This window comes from Delphinapterus leucas, chromosome 2 (genome assembly GCF_059928025.1).
Source record: "Delphinapterus leucas isolate spDelLeu-1000000601 "Yukka" chromosome 2, BTC_Dleu_Yukka2, whole genome shotgun sequence".
In the NCBI taxonomy this organism is placed as follows: domain Eukaryota; kingdom Metazoa; phylum Chordata; class Mammalia; order Artiodactyla; family Monodontidae; genus Delphinapterus; species Delphinapterus leucas.
Genome location: NC_143130.1, coordinates 149,079,031 through 149,103,122, shown reverse-complemented (window position 1 = coordinate 149,103,122; position 24,092 = coordinate 149,079,031). Strand labels below are relative to the sequence as shown.

The window sequence follows — 24,092 nt, the reverse complement described above, 5'->3', positions numbered from 1 at the left end:
TCTCCTAGCACCTTCCATGTGTTCACCGAACCAGCTCTCCAAACCCTATCCTTTGGGGTTTTATGGAGGCTTCATTACATAGGCATGATTGATTAAATCACTGGCCACTGACGATTCATTCAACCTCCATCCCCTTTCCCCTCCCTGGTGGGACTGTTAAGTTCCAACCCTTGGAATCATGTGGTTGGTTCTCCAGGTGACAAGCCCCCATCCTTAGGTTACCTAGTGGCTTTCCAAAAGTCACCTCATTCACATAATAAGACACCTTTATGGCTCTTATCATTTAGGAAATTCCAAGGGTTTTAGGAACTCTGTGCCAGGAAAAGCAAATACATACTTCTTATTATAAATCACAATATCACAAGTAGAGAAGTTTCTGTGGTGCCACACTGGTGTTAACTCACTGGAAATCTGTACTCTAGGGTGTTGGGAAAACTGTTCATGGGAAAGTGTCTCACCAGAGAGACTCTCCTATAAAACCACTCAAGACGGGGTTGCCAGTGGGAACTCCTGACTGCTGGGTGCTGGAGAAGCTGTGTGCTCAGCAGGAGTCTGGGGCTTTGAAAGCCACCTGCAGTGCAGAAGCTGGACATTGGTGAGGCTGTCACCTAGGAGGCCTGCTGAGCAAGCATGCCAGAACCAAGAGGGAAAACCCCTTCTCCTTACAACTTCTCTCCAGCATCCTCTACTGACAAAGCTTAACATTGTGCCAGCTGGCAAAGGAAAAATATTTAAAGGGCCCACATCCATTTTTGCAGCGTAGCTAATGAAGAGTGAATTTGGAGCTGAGAGGCAATAAATCGATAACTGGCACACCAGCTTACTAAAATTACATAAAAAGATACACAGGAGCCAAGTGAGAGCCAAGAACAGTAGACAGCAAGTAAAGTGCTTGCTCTTAAGGCTATCTATTTAGCTAATCAGAGACTTTTCTGGTCCTTTAGATTGCTGAGGCTTCTGGATGGACAAGTTCTGCATAACAGAGGTGCTATCAATATTCTTTTCCTTCACCTCTATTAATAATAATATTCACTAAGTACTTACTAAGCCAGGCACGTTCAATTATAATCACCTTACGTATATTAACTCATTTAATCCTCACAATAATCCTATAAGGTAGATACTTCTATTATCCCCACTTTGTACAACAGAGGCAGCGAAAGTGCAAGTAATTTGTCCAGGCTCACAAAGCCAGCAAATGGCAGAGCCATGATCTGAACCTACACAGTCTAGCTCCAGAATCTATACTCTTAAGCACCATGCTAAACTGCTTCTCTATAAAACCTATTTCATTGTTTCACCTTTTGCTTTTAGCACCTGTCTTCTTTCCCCAACTTGCCTTTGTCAAATGCATAAAGAATTAATTAATTAATTAATTAATTAATACAACAAGGTGCAGAAGCTAGGGTGTAATTTTTTGGTTAATAGAAAATTGACCTCCAGATAAATACAGGGTTCACAATCGATTGTTTAATGTAATTATCTAGTAGTTAACCCCAAGACTCTGTCCCTTAAAAATCCATATAATCAGGGCAGAGGACTTTGCAGACCAACTAATACCTGCTTCTATTGCAATGAAGTTAGACACTGAATATTAGTATTAAAGGAGAATTGAGATTTTTATAATTCCATCATAAGTTTTAAGAAATACCTATACTCATGGTTAGCATTACTACTTATTACTTGGAATTCCAAACTGAGCTACAGAGGCTCTTAAACTTCACTGTCATTCAACAAAGTCTCACATCTAAATTCTTCAATGAGAGGAGAGGTTAAGACTGTCATACAGAAGCATTCTGAATCCAGTTCAGGTCCTCTTCCCTCAAAAAGGATGTCAATTCTTGAAGAGCACAATTTAGAATGACTAAACTATGAAGATATCGAGTGTGAAGTTAATCTTGAACAGTTTAAAATGAGAACTGCTTCAGATTCCAATTTGGCAGGTGCTAATTTAAAGGGCATCTGAGACATATTCAGTCTTTCTTATAGGTTTCAATGGTATTCAGAGATTGTCTACCTCAGTAGTTTTAATTCTGCTACACTGAGTAAGCACAAGGCATGAGATATACTCTGGAAGGTAAAATGTTAGTGATGCAAGATATTCCTAGTTGGGGGAGCTAAAGGTGCTGATTTAGATCCATAATATTTTCATTCCTTCTTTACAATGTTCATTAGGAAAGAAAATATCATCTAATGGTCAAGTGCTTTGGACTGGTAATCAAACTGACTTAGTTCAAATCCCACCTCTACCAGGTATGTGATGTCTTCAAGCCTGAGTATCTATCTCATAGTCTCATCCTGAGGATTAAACAAGATAATGCACATCATTGCCTGGTACATAGAAGGAGCTCAATATGCATTAACTATTATTAATATTATTATGCAGATAAATTTCAATGATGTTTATCCATATAACTTTTTCAGGAAAATAATATTGAATCAGATTGCACCTAGACTTTGATTCAAACTTAGCTTTATCAAGCAAAGATACTTATGAGACAATAACATTATAAGACAATAATCTGAGGGAAGACAAAGTTACTGATTGCTTTCCAGATATGGATAAACTACAGAGAATTCAAAGTTTCAAAAGTCTAAAATTTAGAAATGAAATTCCAAACAATTGTAAAATCTATTGTATTACCATAAAAGAATAAAAGGTTAATACACCAGAAACTGCAAAAAGTCCTTAAAAATGAAACTTTGTCAAATCTATTTTAAAAATAATCAATTGTCAGAGAAAAAACATACTGAACAAATTCGTTCTTTAGACACAAACCTTTGATTTGGTGGTAACTCAAAGAGCCAAAGAGATTTATTATGAATGAGTCAGTTATTATCATTAGACACAAAATAAAAACTTTAACACATGAAAAACAAAACAAAGCTTAAACTGAGAATAAGTATAATGAAGAAGAGAAAGTTAACTACTAAGAAAAATACTATAAAGCAGGGAGACCAAAGGAAACGCCCTGGCCTCTCCAAATGAAACATTCATGGTGAACAGGAATGCCAACCGCTAAACAAGACTTTTTGGATGCCAAATTGCTGAGGAGTTTCGTGATTTGGGGGTGGGGGGAGTTTACCCCTTAATAGAAGACTGCTCCAAAATAAAAGGTTTAAAAATTATAATTTAGAACAAAGTTATAAAAATGAAAATCTTAAAAAAGTTTTTACAATTAGTACTGAGAATAATCCTCAGTGTTTTTTAAAGTTCTTATTATGTTCTAGATACAGTGCTAAGCCCTGTGCTCGTTATTTCCTTACATCCTCACAACAATCCTATGAAGTCATGTAAGAGAAGAGCTGGATGTTACACAGCTTTGCTCAAGCAGTGACACTGATTTTGACCGACACCACCCGTCTCAGACAGTTCCTTTTGAAATGAGTGCATTACTAATTACCTTAAAAACTTTACTGAAGTAAGAATAGCACTACTTTCATCTGCATATCTATGGATCTAAACTGCTTCAACACATGAAAAATGTGGCATTATAATCCAAACTGGCCTGTAACAAGAAAAGTACGAAATGAGAGAAAGCCTTCAAAAAGTTTTATAGCAATATGATATTTACAGTTATAGGAGTAATTGTATGTCTGTTAAATCTCACAATACTGCATTTGGGCTTGTATTTTGTATGCTTTTTTTTTAAAAATTATTTGTTTTATTTTTGGCTGTGTTAGGTCTTCGTTGCTGCGCGTGGGCTTTCTCTAGTTGCGGCGAGCCGGGGCTACTCTTTGCTGTGCTGCATGGGCTTCTCATTGCAGTGGCTTCTCTTGCTACGGAGCACGGGCTCTAGGCGTGCGGACTTTAGTAGTTGTGGCACGCGGGCTCAGTAGTGGCGCACAGGCTTAGCTGCTCTGGGAGTGTGAGATCTTCCCGGATCAGGGCTCGAACCCGTGTCCCCTGCATTGGCAGGCAGATTCTTAACCACTGCGCCACCAGGGAAGCCCTGTATGCCTTTTTTCCACTTCATTTTCTTAGTATTTCATTTCCACAAGTATATTGCTCTGCAATGGAATGGAAGTTAAACAAAAACTGGCATGCACCAGAGAATTTGAGGACTGCTGCCCTAGAGCTCTGGTGCAAACACTTTGCTTTCCCAGCTCTATGACAAAAAGGAGACATGCTCAGGTAAATGACAATCCCCAGACCATCAATATAAAATCTCACTCTGGCCATCATTTATATCCGAACTTCATTCCTCAATCAGAGCACCTGATAAGCTGGGTTTATCCTAGGTAATGTTAAGTTGCAGGCTCTCAACCTACTTATGTAGCATTTTCATTTAGAGTCAAAGAAAACTGCTCATTAACAACTGAATCTTAAAACACAATAGAGGACTACACTAGTGCGTCCAACTCTTTCATCCGACCAAACCTCATTTGTGTAAAGCATGTTTTGGCTGCCTTTACAAGTTTAATTTTTCTCCTGCCCATATGCTAAAGAAGAAAGCATCGTGATTATCAGTCACTTATAAATGCATTTGAGAATCAGAGATTTTGTTCCTTTGTTTCAGAAGTCACTTAGGCATAAGGAAGTTACAAAAGCATCAAGAAAGTTGGTTGGGGGGCAAGGTAGTGGAGAAAGTGACCAAAAAAATCAATGCCACACAAACCTCTTGACGGTCAGATATGGCAGCTAGACACCACTGCTACGGCAATTTCAGACTACTTGATTTCAACTCATTTCTAAATACTAATCCTGCCATAATTAATGGCTTTATTGATCTTTTATTCCTGCTCTGAGAAATTCTGAAGAAAAAAGTTTGGAATGACAAAGCAGCAGACAGATTAAGAACATGAATAAAAAGCGTATCTTTTCATATAAATGAAAGTGAACTGCGAAATAAATTAGGTTTATTGGTCCTTTTATTTATAATAACTCCAGTCCCCAAGAAAAGCTAGACTTCCTTAAAAAGAAAAGTTGTTTAGCCAATGTAGGAGTTAGGGGAGCTATTCTCTGAGCGTATAAACTGTGCTTCCTAGTCTCCATGAATGAAGTTTATTTTATTTTATTTTATTTTTGCTGTACACGGGCCTCTCACTGTTGTGGCCTCTCCCATTGTGGAGCACAGGCTCCGGACGCGCAGGCTCAGCGGCCATGGCTCACGGGCCCAGCCGCTCCGCGGCATGTGGGATCTTCCCAGACCGGGGCACGAACCCGTGTTCCCTGCATCGGCAGGCAGACTCTCAAGCACTGCGCCACCAGGGAAGCCCTGAAGTTTATTTTTTACACATTTATCATCTCACTAGTTTCACAATACATTGATCTATAATAATAGTATAATTTGTCTAGAGAAAAATGCTAACTCCTAGGAGATAAAAATCACCAGTTGAATTCTAAAATGTCTTTAACTAAGTTACACATAACTTTAATTTTTGTCCTAACAGCTCAAAATGCAGTTACTGCTGTAATAATGAACAGATATTATGAATGATGACTTATAGCATTTCAAGACCTGCATATGGAAAAAGACCATTCGATCATCCATTTAGAAAGCCGTAAGTGACATATCATACTAATTATCCTTATTAATAGCCTAGTTAATTACACCACTCACGTACACATTTCCTTCAGTGAGAAAAGAAGATAGCGTATACCTGCATATTGCAAAAATCACTCAAGACAGTTTGAGAAAATACTGAAACCGGAAAAGGTCTAAGAATTTTATAGAAATAAAAAGTTCTATCAGTTCTTCATTTGAATTAATTATAATTCTTGATAAATGTTATCTCAATAAGTTTTTAAATATACAAACCAACTTAAACTTCACAAATGTCAGCTCTAATAATATCAACTCAATTCTACTGTAGTTATAAGAAAATATGATTTATGCCAGAGGAGAGATGGCAGGTTCACAAAGGACTGGGCAGGCAGGTAGCCCAAATGAGTGAAGTAGGCTTCACAGCCAAGAAGGACTGTGACAATCTACCACTACTCAGCTCTAGCCAACTGTTACCTTGAGGAATAAAGACAAAAACCAATAACAATAAAATTAACGTTCTGCTAATCTAATAAAGTAAGTGTGTAGGCTAGATTTGGTACATGGGCTACCAGTTTGCTACCTCTGCCACAAGGGACAGAGTGGCTAAGAACTGCTCTGAGTCAGAAAAACGGAGACTGAAAAAACAGCTGTGACTCTAACACACTTGATGAACTCGTCCAAGTTACATGATCTAAGTGTCAGTCTCCTCATCTGTACCTCACTGGGCTTTTTAAATGAAATTAAGTAACGTATTTGTTCAAAACATTGTAGCTCAATGTTATCATTAGATGCTGAAAGGAACGGATAAAAAAAGGAAACGGAAAAGGAGCAGCAGCAATTCAAGTCCCCCTTCTATCTGGCTGTGGGCTTTATTTCTCAAACTCATAATGCCTAGTTCCGCCTTCTTTCTCACCCACAGGTTATTTTCTTTACCAGCAATAAATGCCTCCTCTTTCCTCAGGTTTCCTCAAGGCCTACCTCACACCTCACCTATACCTTTCCTTTATATCAATACTTCAGGCCATTCTCCACTCCCCTTTTCTTTGAAAGCACTTTCAGGACTGGCAGTGAAACTATCTTACTGCTGAACCCCAAGGTATACTCAAGAAGTCCTGAATGTAGTAGTTTTTCTCCCTCAATCTTTGAGCGCTATGCATGTTGTGAACTCCTTATGACAACCTGAAGAACCTATCTGCACTTTCATTGAAAAATGCTTTCATCATTCTTCCCTGTTAATGTTTGTTCAAGTAATGATAAAGAATCAAATAAATTAAACAAAATGTCAAACCATATTAACAAAAAATTCATTTCTAAACAAACATTTGAAAACAACTTCAAAAACCCATTCAATGGTTTTCTTTAAAAGGAAATGTGACTTAAGAACAATCTAATTTAGTGTTTTTCTTACTTCATTCTTATTACAGGTATCCAAACAAATACCTTTCCCCAAAAAGCTATGCTTGATTTTCTCAAAAAGAGAAGTTATATTGATTTCAACTCATATGGACAAACAACATTCTCCATTTATATTTTGATTGCAATCTAGAATCTTGATTCTTTGGAACTTCTGGGTATCAAAAGAACATTATGGTGCCTCTCTCCCGTAAAATGCACAGTCCCAAATTTTGGTATGCAATTTCAGCGAGTTCAGAGTATTCCAGAATCTTCAGTGGATCCACCCACCCCCGTTATGAACTGTGGTGATGAAGAGGAGGTTTGTTTCTATTATTACATGTTATGCATCTTTCGAAAAGATAGTCTTCCTTAATAAGACCTTTAACTCTGATATTAACTGGGGAAGCAGCTTCCCTTTACAACTGTCACTACTTCCTAGCTGCCACCCTGACAGCTAACAGAAAATTGAGAACTTCTTACCTCCGAGAAATTAACAGCCAAAGGAATGATTCCAGCCACGTAACATCCCACCAACATAGCCAGAGACAGCAGACTAATGGAGATGAAATCATCCATTCTGCCCTCCTTTATTCACCCACCACCAGCCTACAAATTCTCGAGGCTTCGAAGGGTGCTTAGGTTCTTAAACGCGTGTGGTTGTTCAAAGATAACAAGTGGACTTTCAGTTCTTTGGTCCTCCCCACCGGCAGATGTGTTCACGAGGCACTTTTCTCTTGAACGTACCTGGAAACAGCCCCTTTTTGCTAATACTAGCACCAGAGAGAACTTTCAGCAATTTTAGGTCCCTGCCCGTAAATTTTCCGATACCAGTCACTGGATTCCCGTGGGTTAACAGATGAGAAAAGTCAATGGGAAATATAAGAGTGAACGATTTCTTCAGTCGTCGGAATAAGGGTAGCACAATGGGCCTACTTCCTCCACGAACAGCGTTCCAGACGGCAGCAGAAAAGCACGAAAACCCAAGCGAACTCGTTCGTTCTTCCAGCGGCCCTATCTCCCCGGGGCCGCCCCGCCTGTGATCCTCAGGCTGGTCTGGGACCAGCCCACCAATCCCGGCAAACTCTCTTCCGAGTCTAGAATGAGGAAAGGAGTCCTGCAGATTTCTAACGATGGGCCTTAGGGGTTCAGTAGCGAAGCTGATACAAAGCTGTCTCTGCCCTATACCCAGTGCTGCCCATGTTCCTCCACTCCGCTGGGCCTTGACCCGGAGCCACCGATACTACAGCTGCCATGGCCGCCAAGTGGCACCTCTTCATTACTCCACTTCCGGATTGCCTTACCACCCCCTCCTTTAGAAGGGTACTTCCGGGTTACAACTGACCTATGCCCCGGGATTCTTATACTGCCGCCATTTTTGCGTGGGGCCATTGAAAGATGACTTGTATCACTCTCTATACCAGTGATCAATTTAGCCGCATGCATAATAACGAGAGTACGGAAGACAGCGTCTTGAAAAAAAAAAGATTCTTTTTCAAGTTCCGATACATTCTCCGTGGGTCTCGTCGCCTTTTCCAAGATGGCTGAAACAGAGTCAGTATCTGCTCTAGCTGCCGGAAATATGTTAGTCTCTATGGTCCGAAAGGTTCTTTCGCGGTGTCCTTCTGACGACTTCCGGCGGCTCCTCTCGCGGGGATTGGCTGTTGGATACATTGCGGCTAAACTCGTGTGCGGCAGCGGAATCGGCGGCGGAGTCGGCAGCGGCGGCGGCGGCGGCGGCAGCGAGAGTTTGGCGCGATGGTGAGAAAGGCCTAACCGGCTCCCCGAGCCCCCAGCCTCCAGGGTGACCCCAGCCCCTACCTCTTCTCCCCACCCAGTCCAGCGCGAGTATGCAGCTGCTCGGCCCTCCGGCGTGTGGGTCGACCCTTCCCCTTCCCGCCGCGGAGACGCTGAGCCTGGCGGTAGGCCCCGGAGCCAGGGTCCGCCCTGCGGTTGCGCGCCCGCCGGCTGGCTCGGGCAAGGCGTGCGGTGCGGAGGATGCGCTTTCTCCCGATTGCTGCTTGGTAGAGGCAGGCATGGGGAGGGTACCCTTTCCCTCCAAACTCTCTAGCTTCCTGTGGGAACAATGGCCGAGGGATGTCTGACAATCCTGTCCCAAAGCTGACAGATTGAGTCTGCTGCACCCAGCGTGTGGGCCAGGAGGGGTCGTCTTTGCTTTGTAGCGTGCTCTCTCAGCTATTCCCTTTTGTTTTTCTGTGCTCTGCTTTTTTGGAAAAATATGTAATATTTTTCCTCTTCTCTAAGACCTCCAGAGGCCTGGTTTGGTGGGGTTATTTTTTTGTTTTTTCAGCCCTTAATCCTATGCTTATCGTTATTTATATTCTCTTGGGGCTGGAGGCAGAAAAGATAGGTTCAGCTGAAGGTCCAGGTTCCTTAGAATCTGACCGGGTTGGTAGTGGAGTGGGTGGGAAGGGTTGTTTGTGGGTTTTTGTTTTTTGCTTGTGTGTGTGTATTTTGTAATCCGCAAAAAGGAGACGCTTACAGGGATTCTGAGGAGTCATGGTTACTTCCACACTTCAATTTTCGTTTTCTGGTTGCTGCAGTTATTAACAGATTATGCAGCTAATGTTAACAAGGAACTTTTTCAGGTTGTCCTTTTCTGAATTTCAATGTTTGACCCAACATAATCTCCCAAAGAGGACTAGGAATTAGAAGACTGGGTTTCCAGTTCCTGTTTTGTTATAACTTGGGCAAGTCGTTTCATCTCTGAGTTTCCTTCCTTCTCTGCCTTTTATGTCACTATTTGGTATTGTATTAAAATGCTTAGATTAAAATCTGGGAAAATGACAGCAGTTAATATCAACAACCCATTCTCGTTGAACAAATATCAGTGATAATTCCTTATTTCAAGTAGAATTAAAAATTGGAATTTGTATTTAAAGGGAACAATTATTGGTTCAAAAGTCTTAAGTACTTTTGCTTTACTGAAGATACCAGCTTCGATTTCTTTTTTTTTTTTTCTTTTTGGTAGTTGGGGAGAAGCACTTGAAGCTAAAGAGCCAGTGTTATGTACTGTAGTATTTCTGCAACAGTAGAATGACTATTCTTAGGGTTCATGTTTGTGAGACTTTAAAAAAGTTAACAAAGCCAGATTAACTATTCATTAGAGTGAATCAAAGCCACTTGGTAATCAGAGAGAATAAGGATTTTATTAAGGTAATCCTGCATAAATTTTATTTTTCTGATTTAGGTTTCACAGTGTTATCTCCCTGTTGTGGCAAATATAAATATATATATGTTTGCCTATATGTACTTATGTTTTGTATGTGTGTGTCTGTGTGTGTGTATACATATATATATATATATATATATATATATATATATGGAACTGGTCATTCCCCTGAGAAAGAGTACCGTAAGGAGGGCCAGGACCAAATCCGTCCAGAAGAAGGAAAAAATTGATAGGGCAAATATATTTGGATTTTTAGTAAAACGAAAGGGTTCCAAAAATGGCTCCAATAAGAAGAAAGTGACCAAAATTGGTTTGAGAGGTATTATGATCTTAAACTGGTGACAGAAAGGCACTGTCACTTAAGAAAAATAAGCATTTTGACTACAGTTCTGTAAATTTAGTCATTTCTTGTTCTTAATTTTTAAGCCTTGTCTTTGGGCAGTAAGTACTGAAAACAGTAAACTTCGCTCAGGTTCACTTTAAGGGTAGATATAAAAAGCATACTGTATATTCATTCCCATATCTTTACTCTTTTAAGTGACTTAATCCTTTATTTTGCATTAGAATAAGAACAAAATGTAGTAGCAACTGGTATGGCTAGTGTATGGGGCAGGCCCTTTTGTAGGAATGCTAATGTAGTTTATAAATTAATTTTCTTCTCAACATATGACCTATTGAAACTACTGGTGACTTATAAAAACTTATAAATAACATGTAATCTAATATGCTGCTTTCTTTAGCTTTTACTCACTATTTAAGAAAGGCCTTGATTGTGTTCAGGTCATTATAGGTGAGAATTAGTTTTCATCTCTAGTCATCAAGTTTTGTTTTATCTCAAATCCTCAAACTTTTAATCAGAATGACTCCATTTTTGATGGGGAGGGAGGAGTACCATAAATTCTTTTGTTTTTCATATTGTGTTCAAAGTACTGTTTTGGGGGTAATTATTCAGAAAGTCCAGGCATCAGCTACTTCAGTTGCAGATTGTTGGTGGTTAAAAATTCTGATCATTTCAAAACAGTTTGGTTCCTGTAATTAGGAGATTTTGTTTGTTTGTTTTTTACCCAAAAATAATAGTACAGCAGAAGAGAAGAGAAAAATATGAATAGTTTGATTTAGGATTGGGTTTACAGTGAGGTTACATCATACTTGAATTTATTTAATAAGTCTTACACACTTGGCAAAAAATTGGAAGGGGTTGTACCCTCAACAGACCAGTGTCTGGGGGCATTTTTGGTGGTCACAGCTTGGCCAGGAGAGGGTGGAAGTGCAGGTACTACTGGTATTTAGTGGGAATAGACCAGGGATACTGCTGAACATCCTGCAATGCACAGGACAGCCTCTGCAACAAGGAACCTTCCAGCCCCAAATGTAGTAGTGCCAAGGTTGAGAAACCCTAAAATAGACCCACTAACAAAAACATGCTCCCCATTGAGGGTGAGATGGAAGATAAAAGTCTATCTGCTGTTCTTTAGGCCTATTCACATCTCTTACAATGTGATCCTCTAGCTATTTTGTGTGATTCCAGAGTTTAAAAATACATAGCCCCTTAAGGTGAGTCATCTACTAGGTGAATAATTTAATGGATTTTCTAGGGTAATGTTAACTATATATACTAATTTTATATTGCCAATTTATGTTACGCCTTAATGTTTGAGTCTAATCCCTGGATAAGATGTGACTTCACTGTTGTGCTAAAGTTAGAAAAAGAACATAGATTGATGCAGTGCTTGCAGTCATTATAGTGTTTTCCTTTTTCTCTCCTTTCATCAGCCCATATCTGTTTTTATTAGGGACTTAATAGGGTTAGAGCTAGAAAGTGACCAATGGAGATAGAACACCTAAGCAGGTTTATAATCTGGCTAGGAAGATAGGTGCGAAAGAGAAAAAACAGTACAGGGTAGCTTATGCTGAGTACTTGCAGCCAGTACGTGCAATAAAAGTTTGAGAAAGCACTCATTAAGGACTGGGAGGCTAAGAGAGACCCTACAGAAGGTAATCCAGCTTCTGGTGCTACACTTGGGCAAAGGCATAAGTATTGTAGAAGGAGCACCCTGATTAATAGTGTTTTAATAACCAGTGATCATTTGTCATGAATGGAGATTCTATCTCATACTATGAATTTCTCAAATATGAGTTGGAAACTTATATTGAAATCACTTTTCTTTCCACAGTCTCACACCATTTTGCTGGTACAGCCTACCAAGAGGCCAGAAGGCAGAACTTACGCTGACTACGAATCTGTGAATGAATGCATGGAAGGTAAGTTTAAACACTAGTCGAGGGGTAGAAATCTTTGCGTTTGTTTCGGGGGTGGGGAGGTGTTGGGGGTCGGGGGGGGCTGGGCTGTAGAGACTCCCCATTCCTACGCTAGCGTCCACACCGGCTTGTTGACGCTGGCCCGGGGTGAGAGTGGTAGGTGCCGCAGCTCTCAGGTGTCTTGAGTTTGTGTTTTCCTCCAGATTTCTTGCATTGTTAATTTGAGCAAGGAAAGTAGATACTTAGAACTGTATTTGTTGAATATTTGAAATATAAATTATATATACTGTCTTTTTCTGTTGCAAATATTACTTTACGTTTTTTTAATCAAGCTCATTATATAATGACTTTCCCAAGCCTCTGATTGTTATGTAAATGTTCTGTTATTTGTTATGTTATTTTGTTACTGTGTTATGTAAATATTTTACAGGTATTCCTTATATATTGTGGTTAAACTCAAGCACTATAGAGTAGTTAAGGCAGGCCCGAGGAACCTAATAGTGCCTACGGAACCTAATGGTCTGCTTATTAAACAAATAAATGTTAAAAGCTGGTCCATCAGAATGTTAAAAAGTAAAAAATCAGCTCAGTGAATAAAGGCAAATGGAACCAAATCAGTATACTTTCGTGTACATTTGATAAGCTGGCACCACCCTGAAGGGAAGTATTAGCCCTCAGTAAACCATTAGATGAGAGCACATAGATTGGATCATCACAAATTGGATTCATCTTTACATTTAATCATTATATCAAGTAAACCCCCCTGCGCCCTGTCTAGCAAATTGCACATTCTTCACTTCATATAAAGATTTTATAGTCGGTGTTTTTGCTGCTGGCATGTCCCTGAATTTGTTGATTATCTGAAGCTAACAGGGTTAGACTTAAAATCTCTTCATTTAAAACCAACAATGGGTAGACCTGTGGGGGGAAAAAAGCTACTTCTAGTAATTAGAGACAGCTTCTATGCTTTCCTGATCCTGCCATCAGATTCTGCTCTAGAAGAGCAAGGCTCTTGTTCTTTTCTTAGGTCCCTTCCTCTGCTGATATCCTTACTTGCCATTAAGGTAGACTTTGTACCTACACTGTCTTTTTAATGAATACACTTTATTTCTAGAGCAGTTTTAGGTTTAAAGAAAAATTGAACAGGAAGTACAGAGAGTTCCCATATACTTCTCCCTAACCCCAGTTTCCCCTATTAATAAATCTTGCATTGGTATGCTACATTTGTTACAGTTGATGAACCAGTATTGATACATTTTTATTAAAGTCCATAGTTTGCATTAGAGTTCATTCTTTGTGTTATGCAGTTCCGTGGGTTTTGCCAAATGCATAATGTCATGTATCTACCATTAGAGTATCATATAAAATAGGCTCACTGTCCTAAAAATCCCCTGTGCTCCACCTATTCATCCCTCTTCACCCCATCCCTGCTGCCTGGCAACCACTGGTCTCCTTGCTGCCTCCATTGTTTTTGCCTTGTCATAGAATTGGAATCATTGCCATATGTACCCCTTTCAGACTAGCTTTTTTCACTTAGCAGTATGTATTTAAGGTTCTTCCATGTCTTTTTGTGGCTTGATAGCTCTTTTTTTTTTCTTTTCTTTTAAAATTAGAAATGGTGGTTTATTTTACATTTTAAAAGTTAAAATGGAAATACTGGAATCAGTTCTCACATGGTGGTTGCCAAATGGTAATTTTCTTTCTTATTTTTCTTCGTTATAGTAGTTAATATTCCTCTGGAATACAGAACTTTCCCTCCCCGCATCCCTTTTTTAAAATTAATAGATTTAATTTTTTTTAGAGTAGTTTCAGGTTTACAGGAAAATTGGTTAGAAAGTACAGTTCTACCATACCCCTGCTTCCTTCCCACCCCCTCCCCGTTTTCCCTATTATTTATATCCTGTATTAGTTTGATACGTTTGTTACAATTGTAGAATCAATACTGATACATTAGTAACTAAAGTCTATAGTTTACGTTAATGTTCGCTTTGAACATTTTGTGGATTTTGACATGTGTAATGACCATTTACTACCCTAAAAATCCCCTGTGCTCCACCTACTCATCCATCTCATACACGGCGTGAGATGGGTCCAAGTTCTTTCTTTTGCATGTGAATGTACAGTTGTCCTAGCACCGTTTGTTAATAAAACTACTCTTTGTCCATTGGATTGTCTTGGTTTCCTTGTCGAAAAGCAGTTGACCATAGATATGAGGGTTTATTTGTGGACTCTTGCTTCTATTCCATTAATCTGTGTGCCTGTCTTTATGCATAAGCAGTACCACACTGTCTTGATTACTGTAGTTTTGTAATAAGTTTTGGAATCAGGAAGTGTGAGTCTTCCAACTTTGTTCTTTTTCAATATTGTTGGCTATCCTGGACCCCTGTATTTCTGTATCAAATTTAGGATCAGCTTCTCAGTTTCTGCAAAAGTACCTCGGATTTTGATATGGATTGCATTAAATTTATAGGTCATTTGGGGGAGTATGACCATCTTGATACTGAGTCACCCGTTCCATGAACATGAGATAGCATTCCATTTATTTAAATCTTTACTTTCAGTGACATTTTATAGTTTTCAGTGTGTGTCTTGCATCTTTTTTATTAAATTTATTCATAAGAATTCTTTTTTGATGCTATTTATTTCATTTTCAGATTGTTGGGATATAGAAATATTGATTTTTGTATATTGATCTTATATCATGCAGTCTTGCTGCACTCATTTATTAGTTCTAATAGTTTGTGTTTTGTAGTTTCCTTAAGATGTTCTGTATATAAGATCGTGTCATTTGTGAATAGAGATAGGTACACTTCTTCATTTCCAATCTGAATGCTTGTTATTTCTTCTCCTTGCCAAATCAACCTGACTAGAACCTCCAATACAATGTTGAATAAGAGTGGCAAGAGCGGATATTCTAGTGTTCTTCTCATCTGAGTGGGAAAGCATTCAGTCTTTCACCGCTAAGTATGATGGTAACTTTGGTCAGTGCTACAATGAAATTTCCTTCATTGTGAAAGGTTTTTACTTCCTTTCCATTTCACCCTTTCTATTCAGGAACTTATGAGTGATGTTTCTGATCACAGTGTGTGTACCAGTACCAATCAAAAACCCTTACTAAGGGACTTCCCTGTTGGCGCAGTGGATAAGACTCCGTGTTCCCAATGCAGGGGGCCCAGGTTTGATCCCTGGTTAGGGAACTAGATCCCACATGCATGCCACAACTAAGAGTTCGCATGCCACAACCAAGGAGCTGGCAAGCCACAACTAAGACCTGGCTCAACCAAAAATAAATAAATAAAATAAATAAAACTTAAAAAAAAAAAACCCTTACTAAGATAGCTTTTGACAACTCTGTGGTTGAATATTACTTTTTCTTAGGAAATTTATGAAGTCAATTTAGAGGTACATGAAGACCTGTATGTACAGGATAGAACATATTTATTTGTTGAAAAACCTGCTAAGACACACACTGTCGGAATTCCCCGGCGGTCCAGTGGTTAGGACACTGCGCTTCCACGGCAGGGGGCCCAGGTTCGATCCCTGGTCAGGGAACTAAATGCCACAAGCTGTGCGTGGTGCAGCCAAAAAAAAAAAAGTTTTATTATTAAGGCACAAAATACCAACATTCTGGTGAATTTATAAAATTTTTAAAAATTTGCTAGTGGCAACAGTGAAAACAAAAGTGATCAACTTACTGTTCTTTTCCCAGCCCAACTTTATAAAAATAAATATTACGATATTAGCTATAACACTACTCATATCTAAAGTTCATATAATTGTAAGATCTTGGTTTTCCCCTCCCTCTTAGGTGTTTGTAAAATGTATGAAGAACATCTGAAGAGAATGAATCCCAACAGCCCCTCTATCACATATGATATCAGTCAGTTATTTGACTTCATTGATGACCTGGCAGACCTCAGCTGCCTTGTGTAAGTATTAGCCACCATATCTCTTAAATTGTATTTTTCTATTGTTTGTTTGTTTGAGGCGATTTATGGTGTTGGGAACTCACTCTGCCTGACACTGATCGTTGTGTTTTGCTTACTATGTATTAATTAATATTTCTTCTGCATGTGGCTCATAAATTAAGTTGTCAACATAAAGCTAAAGGCACAGGAAAATCTTAAGAACTTTGCTAATTGATGCAGTTAGTATGCATCAACTTTGAACTGAGAACTTTGCTCCTTAAACTTAATCTTTTTCTTAGTTTTTTTTCCCCATTATAGTCTTTATCCGAAAGCAGTTGGCTTTGATTAAAACTAAGATTATTCTGTTTTCATGACATTATTTTTAGAATGTAAATATATATAGGACTGAAATGGAATTTAATTTTAATTCCACCCAGTGTTAATCAAGTATATTTTGGCATGTTAGAATGAGATTTTTTTTTATAGACCCTTATGTTTTCTATTCTCAGAGGTTTGTCAAATTAAAATTTTTTTCTAACATATTATGCTTGTTATCATTTATTTCGATAATTACTTATCACCACTATTACTAAGGAGCAAGTGAGTCTGTAATACTTACTCAGTCTCCTCAACATTTTTGGACAAGAGCCTGAGTATAAGTACAGCTAATTTTAAAAGGGAAAATGGAAGTACCTTATAATGAGATCTTCAGTCACCAGATGCCTTAATGTCTATTACATGCCAAACACTGCTAGAAGAAAAAAATATTTTTCAGTGGTGAAAAACATATAGGTCCTGCTCTGAGGCATTTCCTGGATCACCACCGGAGCCAAGCCTGGACTTGCCGTCTCACCAAAGATTGCTGGTGAAAATAAGCATTTCCTTGCAATTTTTGAGTTTTGTTTTCTGCATCTCTTCATTGTGTTTCACTTATAGCCATTTCATTTTGCTCATTCAGAACATTCAGGTGATCCAGTTCTGGTCTTTAATGATATGTGTTTATAATTTTATTATTTTAATATAAAAACTCAGAAAACTATTGAGGCCAATAGAGCTATATATATTACGCTATGTTAGTTTGTAATGACTATAGTTGACCTGTTTATTGCCTGACGCACACAGAAAGAGACACATACATATTCATTTAACAAATATTTATGAAGTGCCAACTATGTACCATGTGTGTTCTAGGCACTGGGGATTGAGCAGTGAATAAAGCAGGTTAAAAGGAACCCTGTGAAGCTGCAGAAGAATAAGTGAGGGGGAGAGTAGAGGGAGATGAATTTGGTGGGGCAGAGAGGGTGATATCCTAGAAGCCAACTCAAAAGTACTTCATATTATTGGTAGATCAAATTAATGAGGACTGAGAACTGACTCTTGGTTGAGCTGTGTGGAAGTTTTTGGTGACTTCCAGAGCAGTTTTGGTAGTGTGACAGGAGTAAAATCTTTATATAGTCCAGTGAGTTTAAGTTAATGAGGAGAGAAATTGTAGGCAGCCAACACAGACAACTTTTTTGAAGAATTTAGCTCAGAAGCAGAGCAGAGAAATGGGGTTATAGCTAGAGAAAGGAATACTTTTTCTTTCCCTTTAATTTTGTTTTTAAGCTGAGAGAAATAATGGTAAGTTTGCAGGCTGTTGGGATGATATAGTAGAGAGGGGAAAATTGATGGCTTTAGGTAGGATCTTGGACAGTACGTTAATAGTAAAGTAGGAAGGATGGGCAGATATGGTGGAAGCTTGGGGAAGTTGTTTTCTAATTGCTTTAGTTACCTCAGGAAAATAGGAAGAAGGACACCATTTGAAATTAAGGGTGAGGGAGGAGGTGTCGGAGGCTTGTGAAAAGAGGTAAGAAATTATCTAGGAGGGTGAAGGGATTAGGGAATGTGTGATTTAAGAGGTACTTGATAATGAAGTTAAAGTTAAATTAATCATGTGGTAAATAGGTTTTTCCTAGTCACTCTTAACCTGAATGGTTACAGGTGAGTCTCTACAGGTAGAGAATCAGAGATTTTGCTAACAGTTGAGGATGTATGCAAGGGAGTATTAATGCAAAGGACTGAATGACCATGTAGGGGTTGGGATGGCGTGGGGACAGGTAGGATCAATTAATTACAGGTCACAGTGGGGTCAAAGGATTGTTGAAGGTGGGGTATTGGGAAGTAGTGATCAGAGAACGAGGTGCTTGAAATTGGGAGATTGAAGTTGCTGGTAATGAGAAGGTATAGGGATCTGGCCAAGGAAGGGCAGGGGATGAGATCATTGGAGGAGAGGAGTTCAAGGAACTTAGAGGCCCAGATGTTGGCAGGATCATCTAGTGGATATGAAATCATCAGTAATGTGTTTATTTACTTTCTAGAATTTGAGAACAGGGAGCTTTGTTTTTGTTCACTGCTGTATCCCCAGTGCCTAGAATAGTATTTGGCACATAGTTGGTATTGACTAAATATTGGTTGTTAAAATACATGTCATCAATATAATATGATTTGAGGCATAGCTTTTTAAAATTATTGGTAATCTTCCTTTTCTCTCATTTGCATTACAGAGCTACAGTCGGAAATGATAGGATGGTCTAAATAAAAGTGAAAGAATCTAATATGACTTCTTTCATGCTAAATTTTGCAGTGTCTTGTATTCTCAGAAATCTTTGATATTATTTATCTGATTAAGCTGTGGGTATTTTATATTATTTTTACACTGTGATGGAGAGTTTTGTTTGTTTTTTGTTTTTTAATATATGTTCTAGGTGTATTTGGTGAAATATTCACACTTGAACTTAAACATTGGATGTTTCAGTTGGAACTTAAAATTTTAACAGAGCTAGTGTGCATATTCTCATTTCATTCTTTAAATGAATTGTTGATTTTATTTTAAAAATTAATGGCTGTCTTTCTGATTCTGTAAAAATCACTTATTGAGACATTGGGTATCTAATCCTGATGGTTTGGGATATGGCAGTCATTTGCAACAGATGGGGAATTACTTACAACCTTGGGAGGTTATGGTTAAGATCTGACTGGAGTTTTAGGATTAGACATAGCTGAGTTTGAATCCTGGCTCTGTCATTTGCTAGCTCCCTTGGGCAAGTTAGCTTAATACTGCTAAACCTCAGATTGCTTATTTGTAAAATTTAGATATATCTACCTTACAGGACTACTGGTGAGGATGCAGTGCTTACTTAGCGCAGCAGTATCAGGTATATGGCAGGAACTCCATTTTTAACTAGGTTGACATCAGGCAGGGTTTTATTTTTAATTACAATGAGGAGGTTGGTTCTTTAAAATTTGCCCCAAGCAGAATAATAGTTTCAGATTTCACAAGTGAGATAAATTGTACTGTTAACGAATAAAGAGGTGTTGGTTTTTTGACAGTGAAAGTTACACAGAGTAAAATAGTAGCTTTTATGGGGACATACTACAGGTATGTCATTAGTGATAGAACATAACGTTTCTAACTTCGTGCCATTAAGTGTAAACCAGAAACTACGTCTAGCATGCTAAAATGATCTCTAATACTTGCATTATGAAAGCAAAACAGAGGAAATACATCTTTAATTATATATATTATATACAATTATATATATTACAATAATTAGTTATTATAGATAATTTTTTCTAAGCTGTAGTAGTTCAGATAGTATAAAAGAGAGATTAATGGTAATCTATAGTTTTTAATTGTCTATAAAACTGTAAACTGTAGCTATTTATGTTTCTATCTCTAATGTTGAACTTTTGGCCTTTGAAAACTTTCAGAATCAAATTTGGATTTAGAACCATTTTGCTCATATGACTTTGTTATTTGAATGTTCCAGAGAAATAAGATTTCCAAAATTGCTTCCAAAGAGGTCACCTATTGCCATGGCATTTCCTATGACAGCACATCCTGCCCCTCTTCTTAATCAGGGATTGTGACTTGGCCAAGAATTGGCCTCAGACCGAGAATTAAGTTCATTTTTGGTTTGTAATTGCTGTGTACTCATTGCTTGTATTAAGTTTAAATGGCAAGATATTTTTAATTATTTATTCTTAAACCGGTAGAGGAAGAATGGAATAAATAAGATACTTTGTTGACATAATTAAACGCAAAACAAACTGACCATGCATTAATAGTAAAATTTATTCATGAAGGATTTGTATTTCATATATTTGAAATCAGAGTACAGATTTCTTCACAGTTCTGTGATCTGTAAGGTGGTTTTTTTTGTTTTCATTTTTTTTTTCTTTTTTAAATAGGCTTTTTTTAAGATTAAGATAACAGCCTGTTGGCCTTTCGAAGATGAGGGCTTTTCTTGTTTGCTTAGAGACAGAGGGACATTTTTATCCTTAGTTATTGTAATAAGGAAGGTACTCCTTCCCAATCAGGAAGACAGCTTGATATCAGTGAAGACCCCAGCTGATTTCCCTGCTCAGATTCACAGCTTCTGTTCTTGCATAAACCTGCACTTAGTTTTATTCTTTTTTGGCCACGCTGTAGGGCATGTGGGATCTTAGTTCCCTGACCAGGGATCAAACCCACACCCCCTGCATTGGGAGCGTGGAGTCTTAACCACTGGACCGCCAGGGAAGTCCCTAAACCTGCACTTACTGACCATAATAGTAGGCTAAATGATTTATCTGTACCAACAGCTAAGGATTTTATTAATGTACTTAACATTTAATTGTCTCATTTTCAAGTGTCAGTTAACAGCCATCGACATACAGCTTTCCATAAAGAAGACATTATTAACTATTTCTTACATTGGAAAATAGCATGCAAGTTGATGGATTCTGAAGTGATCTTGGTGGGGTGAATGATCTAAATAAGGCTGTCCCACCCAGATATTATAGTTCCGAAAAATTCTTTTCCTTTTTTATTTCTGTTCCAGTGTTAATATAAATATTGTAGTCTATTCTGCCTTACCTTGGAGTAGACTAGATTAGCACTTATTTAATTAGGACATATGAACAGAGGATAGTCAAAGAACATTGGTTTACTTTTTAGAGTATTTCTCATTGTAACAAAAGGACATCAGTAAAAAGCCAAATGTTTTGTAAAATTAGAAAGCTTATGCATTTTTAATAAGCCAGATTCTGACCTTGCCATTCAGGGAAAGAATATGATAATGGTGTAAGGCATTCTTACTTTGGAGTTTGTTTTTCTTCAAAAATTGGGTCATAGGTTTCTAGCTTAGTGGTTCACGGTAAGGACTCTGGTCAGGAGTGTTTAAGCTTTCACTCCTTGCCTGAAGTCACTTAGCTAATAAGTTACTGAACTTTTTTGAGCCTTGGTTTCCTCCTTTATAAAAAAAGGATAATAATTTTATCTACTCAACTGCTAGGTATTGCTTTAGGCACTCATCTGAATCAACTCACTTAATCCTGTTTACAACAATCCTGTTGTAAACAGGATTAAGTGAGTTGATTCAGATGAGTGCCTAAAGCAATACCTAGCAGTTGGCAACTTCTTAATAGGTATTTACTATCATTTGTATTTATGTATATAATTTTTTGCTGAGAAGCTAAAAAATGAGGCTTCTGGGTAAAATGAAACAATAATTGATAAATTAGATATTTCATTTTTTTAGGGCATCCCTAAGGGTTTTTTGTTGTTTTTTTTTAAGGCAAGTTGTATCCTTCGCCTCTCTTGAATGCCATGCAATATTTCCACCAGATGGTGCACATGACTTTGAAACGCTGTGGTGTGCCTTGTATTTGTGCAATCTCTGCTTACTTATTGTCTGCTTTTTTATACTATAGCTTTAGTTTTTTTTAACTCCAAAAAAATGAATTTATTGCTTAACCAGCTAGATTTCAGTTGTAGGTCAGCTGGAATGTTTCTGTTTTTTGAGTCCTCTAAAGATACCTTGAGTGATTTGGCTATTAAGTTGATGCCTTGTACTCCCAAAACCCTGGAATCCTATTGGAGCTTCGTTGCTAATGCTACTCCTTGTACTCCAGACCCTTCCCAGCCTCTAGCATTGTTTATATTAAAAAGCAAATCCTAAAATATTGGATGTATATAAAAGTATTTCCTCCTGTTAATACTTTTCAGGGAAGAAATCTTTGTGGCAGTAACATGTTAAAGGTTTGTGTTTTTTTTAAGTTGATTCAAAGTAAATTTAGCAAATTTGAATTAGTGTTCAATTTTTTTTTTTTTTTTTTTTTTTTGTGTGTGTGTGTGTGTGTGTGGTACACGGACCTCTCACTGCTGTGGCCTCTTCCGTTAAGGAGCACAGGCTCCGGACACTCAGGCCCAGCGGGCATGGCTCATGGGCCCAGCTGCTCCGGGGCACGTGGGATCTTCCCGGTCCAGGGCACGAACCCGTGTCCCCTGCATCGGCAGGCGGATTCTCAACCACTGCGCCACCAGGGAAGCCCCAATTTTTGTTTTTTAATCACTAAAAGAACCATAAAAATAGTAACTATGTAGGAGAAAGAACACATGGTTTCTGGTCATACTTTGTCAAGAAGTAGATGTGTAACATTACACATTTAACTTAAGATCTCTAGGCCTTGGTTTCTTTTTCTGCTGTAAGATAGTACTAGGTGATCTAAACTTCATATCGCTTAAAATTCAACAGTTATGTAATCGCTCTTTTACATTTTCATTAAGCTCATGTATGAACATGTGCACATCTGTGCTATCATTGGGCAGTTATGATTTCAGGTTTTAAAAACGTGACAGTAATTGACCATTGTAACTTTGCTTATTACCTTTCTGTTCCTCAGTTACCGAGCTGATACCCAGACATACCAGCCTTATAACAAAGACTGGATTAAAGAGAAGATCTACGTGCTCCTTCGTCGACAGGCCCAACAGGCCGGGAAATAGTTGAGTTTGGAAGCGTTAGGGGGATGGGGGTGGGCTTGGAACACAGGTGTGTACAGTGTGCTGTAGTAGAAGTTTTGTATTATAGTAATCCTGTTTCCATTTTGGTACACTCTAGCCAGGATTGAATGTATTAGATAAAATAGGATCTTGTTCAATCTGAAACCCCCTTTGCCCCCTTCTCTCCACTCCTTTTTTTTTTTACTTAAACATTTTTATGATGATTTAGGTGGAAGTTGGTTTTTGTCAGTTAATGTTGGTTCCAGTCCTTCAGACTGTTCGTATCTGCTTTATAACATTCACTGTACTAACCCTTCTTCAAATCAGGGTGGGGGTGGTTACGCGGTTTAGTTATGTCCTCAAGACAAAGTCTTAGTGAGAAACAAATAAATGTCCTTTAGTTATATTTTCCCCCTGAGTGATTTTTTTTTTTTTTTTGTCTCAACTGAATTGGATTTTCTTGCCAAAGCATTATCAGTTTCTAAACCAGTAGCCTGCTACACGGTGAATTTGAAGAAAACCTATATATGTGCTGAATTTGTTTTGCTGTGGCTTATATGAAGCTAAAGAGCTTTTACCTCATTTTCCATCCTTGTAAGTGAATCTCAGTTGTATCTCCAAGGTTTGTACCTACTGTTGATGCAAACATTATGAAGCTCTTTCTGGGGACATAGCTTATCTACAGCAGCAGCCAGGTTAATTCCTTAGCTTTGGTGATGTACTTCTCCTGGAAGGTCCTTGTGCCTTCTCATAGCCTTCAGCAGTTGAATGCTGATTACCACCCCTATGTCGAAGCTGTGAGGGTGAGGGAAAGACCACAGAGAAATACAAGATAATCTTGGTTTTAGTGTAAAGATTGTGGTCACATTGTGACTTGAACATACACTACATTGTACCTCCAGCCATATATGAGAACATTCCCTGATTCTACTATTATCACACTTCACCAATAGCAAATAATATTTTTACACACTATAAGATTGGCAGTTTTTTCGGAGGCTTCATGACTGGCCTCATATTTCCCTTGTCCCCGCCCTCACTTCCAC

At 38.3% G+C, this 24,092-nt stretch overlaps 2 protein-coding genes across 6 annotated transcripts in view; one reads left to right on the top strand and one right to left on the bottom strand.

Moving 5' to 3' along the window:
* Positions 1-8,663, bottom strand: part of SLC39A9 (solute carrier family 39 member 9) — a 49,131-nt gene extending 40,468 nt beyond the window's left edge. Inside the window, exon 1 of one of the 5 annotated variants that reach the window (XM_030763394.2) lies at positions 7,365-8,663. In XM_030763394.2, the coding sequence (XP_030619254.1) occupies positions 7,365-7,460 (96 nt within the window). In that variant the 5' untranslated portion in view covers positions 7,461-8,663. The remainder of the gene's footprint in view (positions 1-7,364) is intronic. The other 4 variants (XM_022570270.3, XM_022570267.3, XM_030763395.2 and 1 more) reach the window with 4 other exon arrangements.
* ERH (ERH mRNA splicing and mitosis factor) lies at positions 8,536-23,457 on the top strand. Its single transcript, XM_022570272.3, has 4 exons — positions 8,536-8,642; positions 12,249-12,336; positions 16,142-16,262; positions 22,947-23,457. The coding sequence occupies exons 1-4, from the start codon at positions 8,640-8,642 to the stop codon at positions 23,047-23,049; spliced, it is 315 nt and encodes a 104-aa protein (XP_022425980.1). The 5' UTR covers positions 8,536-8,639; the 3' UTR covers positions 23,050-23,457.
* Positions 23,458-24,092: the final 635 nt, after the last annotated feature.

Bases quoted from the DNA above. Each gene is read 5' to 3' on its own strand.
- ERH (XM_022570272.3), top strand. The intron at 12,337-16,141 runs GTAAGTTTAAAC...CCTCCCTCTTAG, and splicing joins TGTGAATGAATGCATGGAAG to GTGTTTGTAAAATGTATGAA. The intron at 16,263-22,946 runs GTAAGTATTAGC...TCTGTTCCTCAG, and splicing joins GCAGACCTCAGCTGCCTTGT to TTACCGAGCTGATACCCAGA.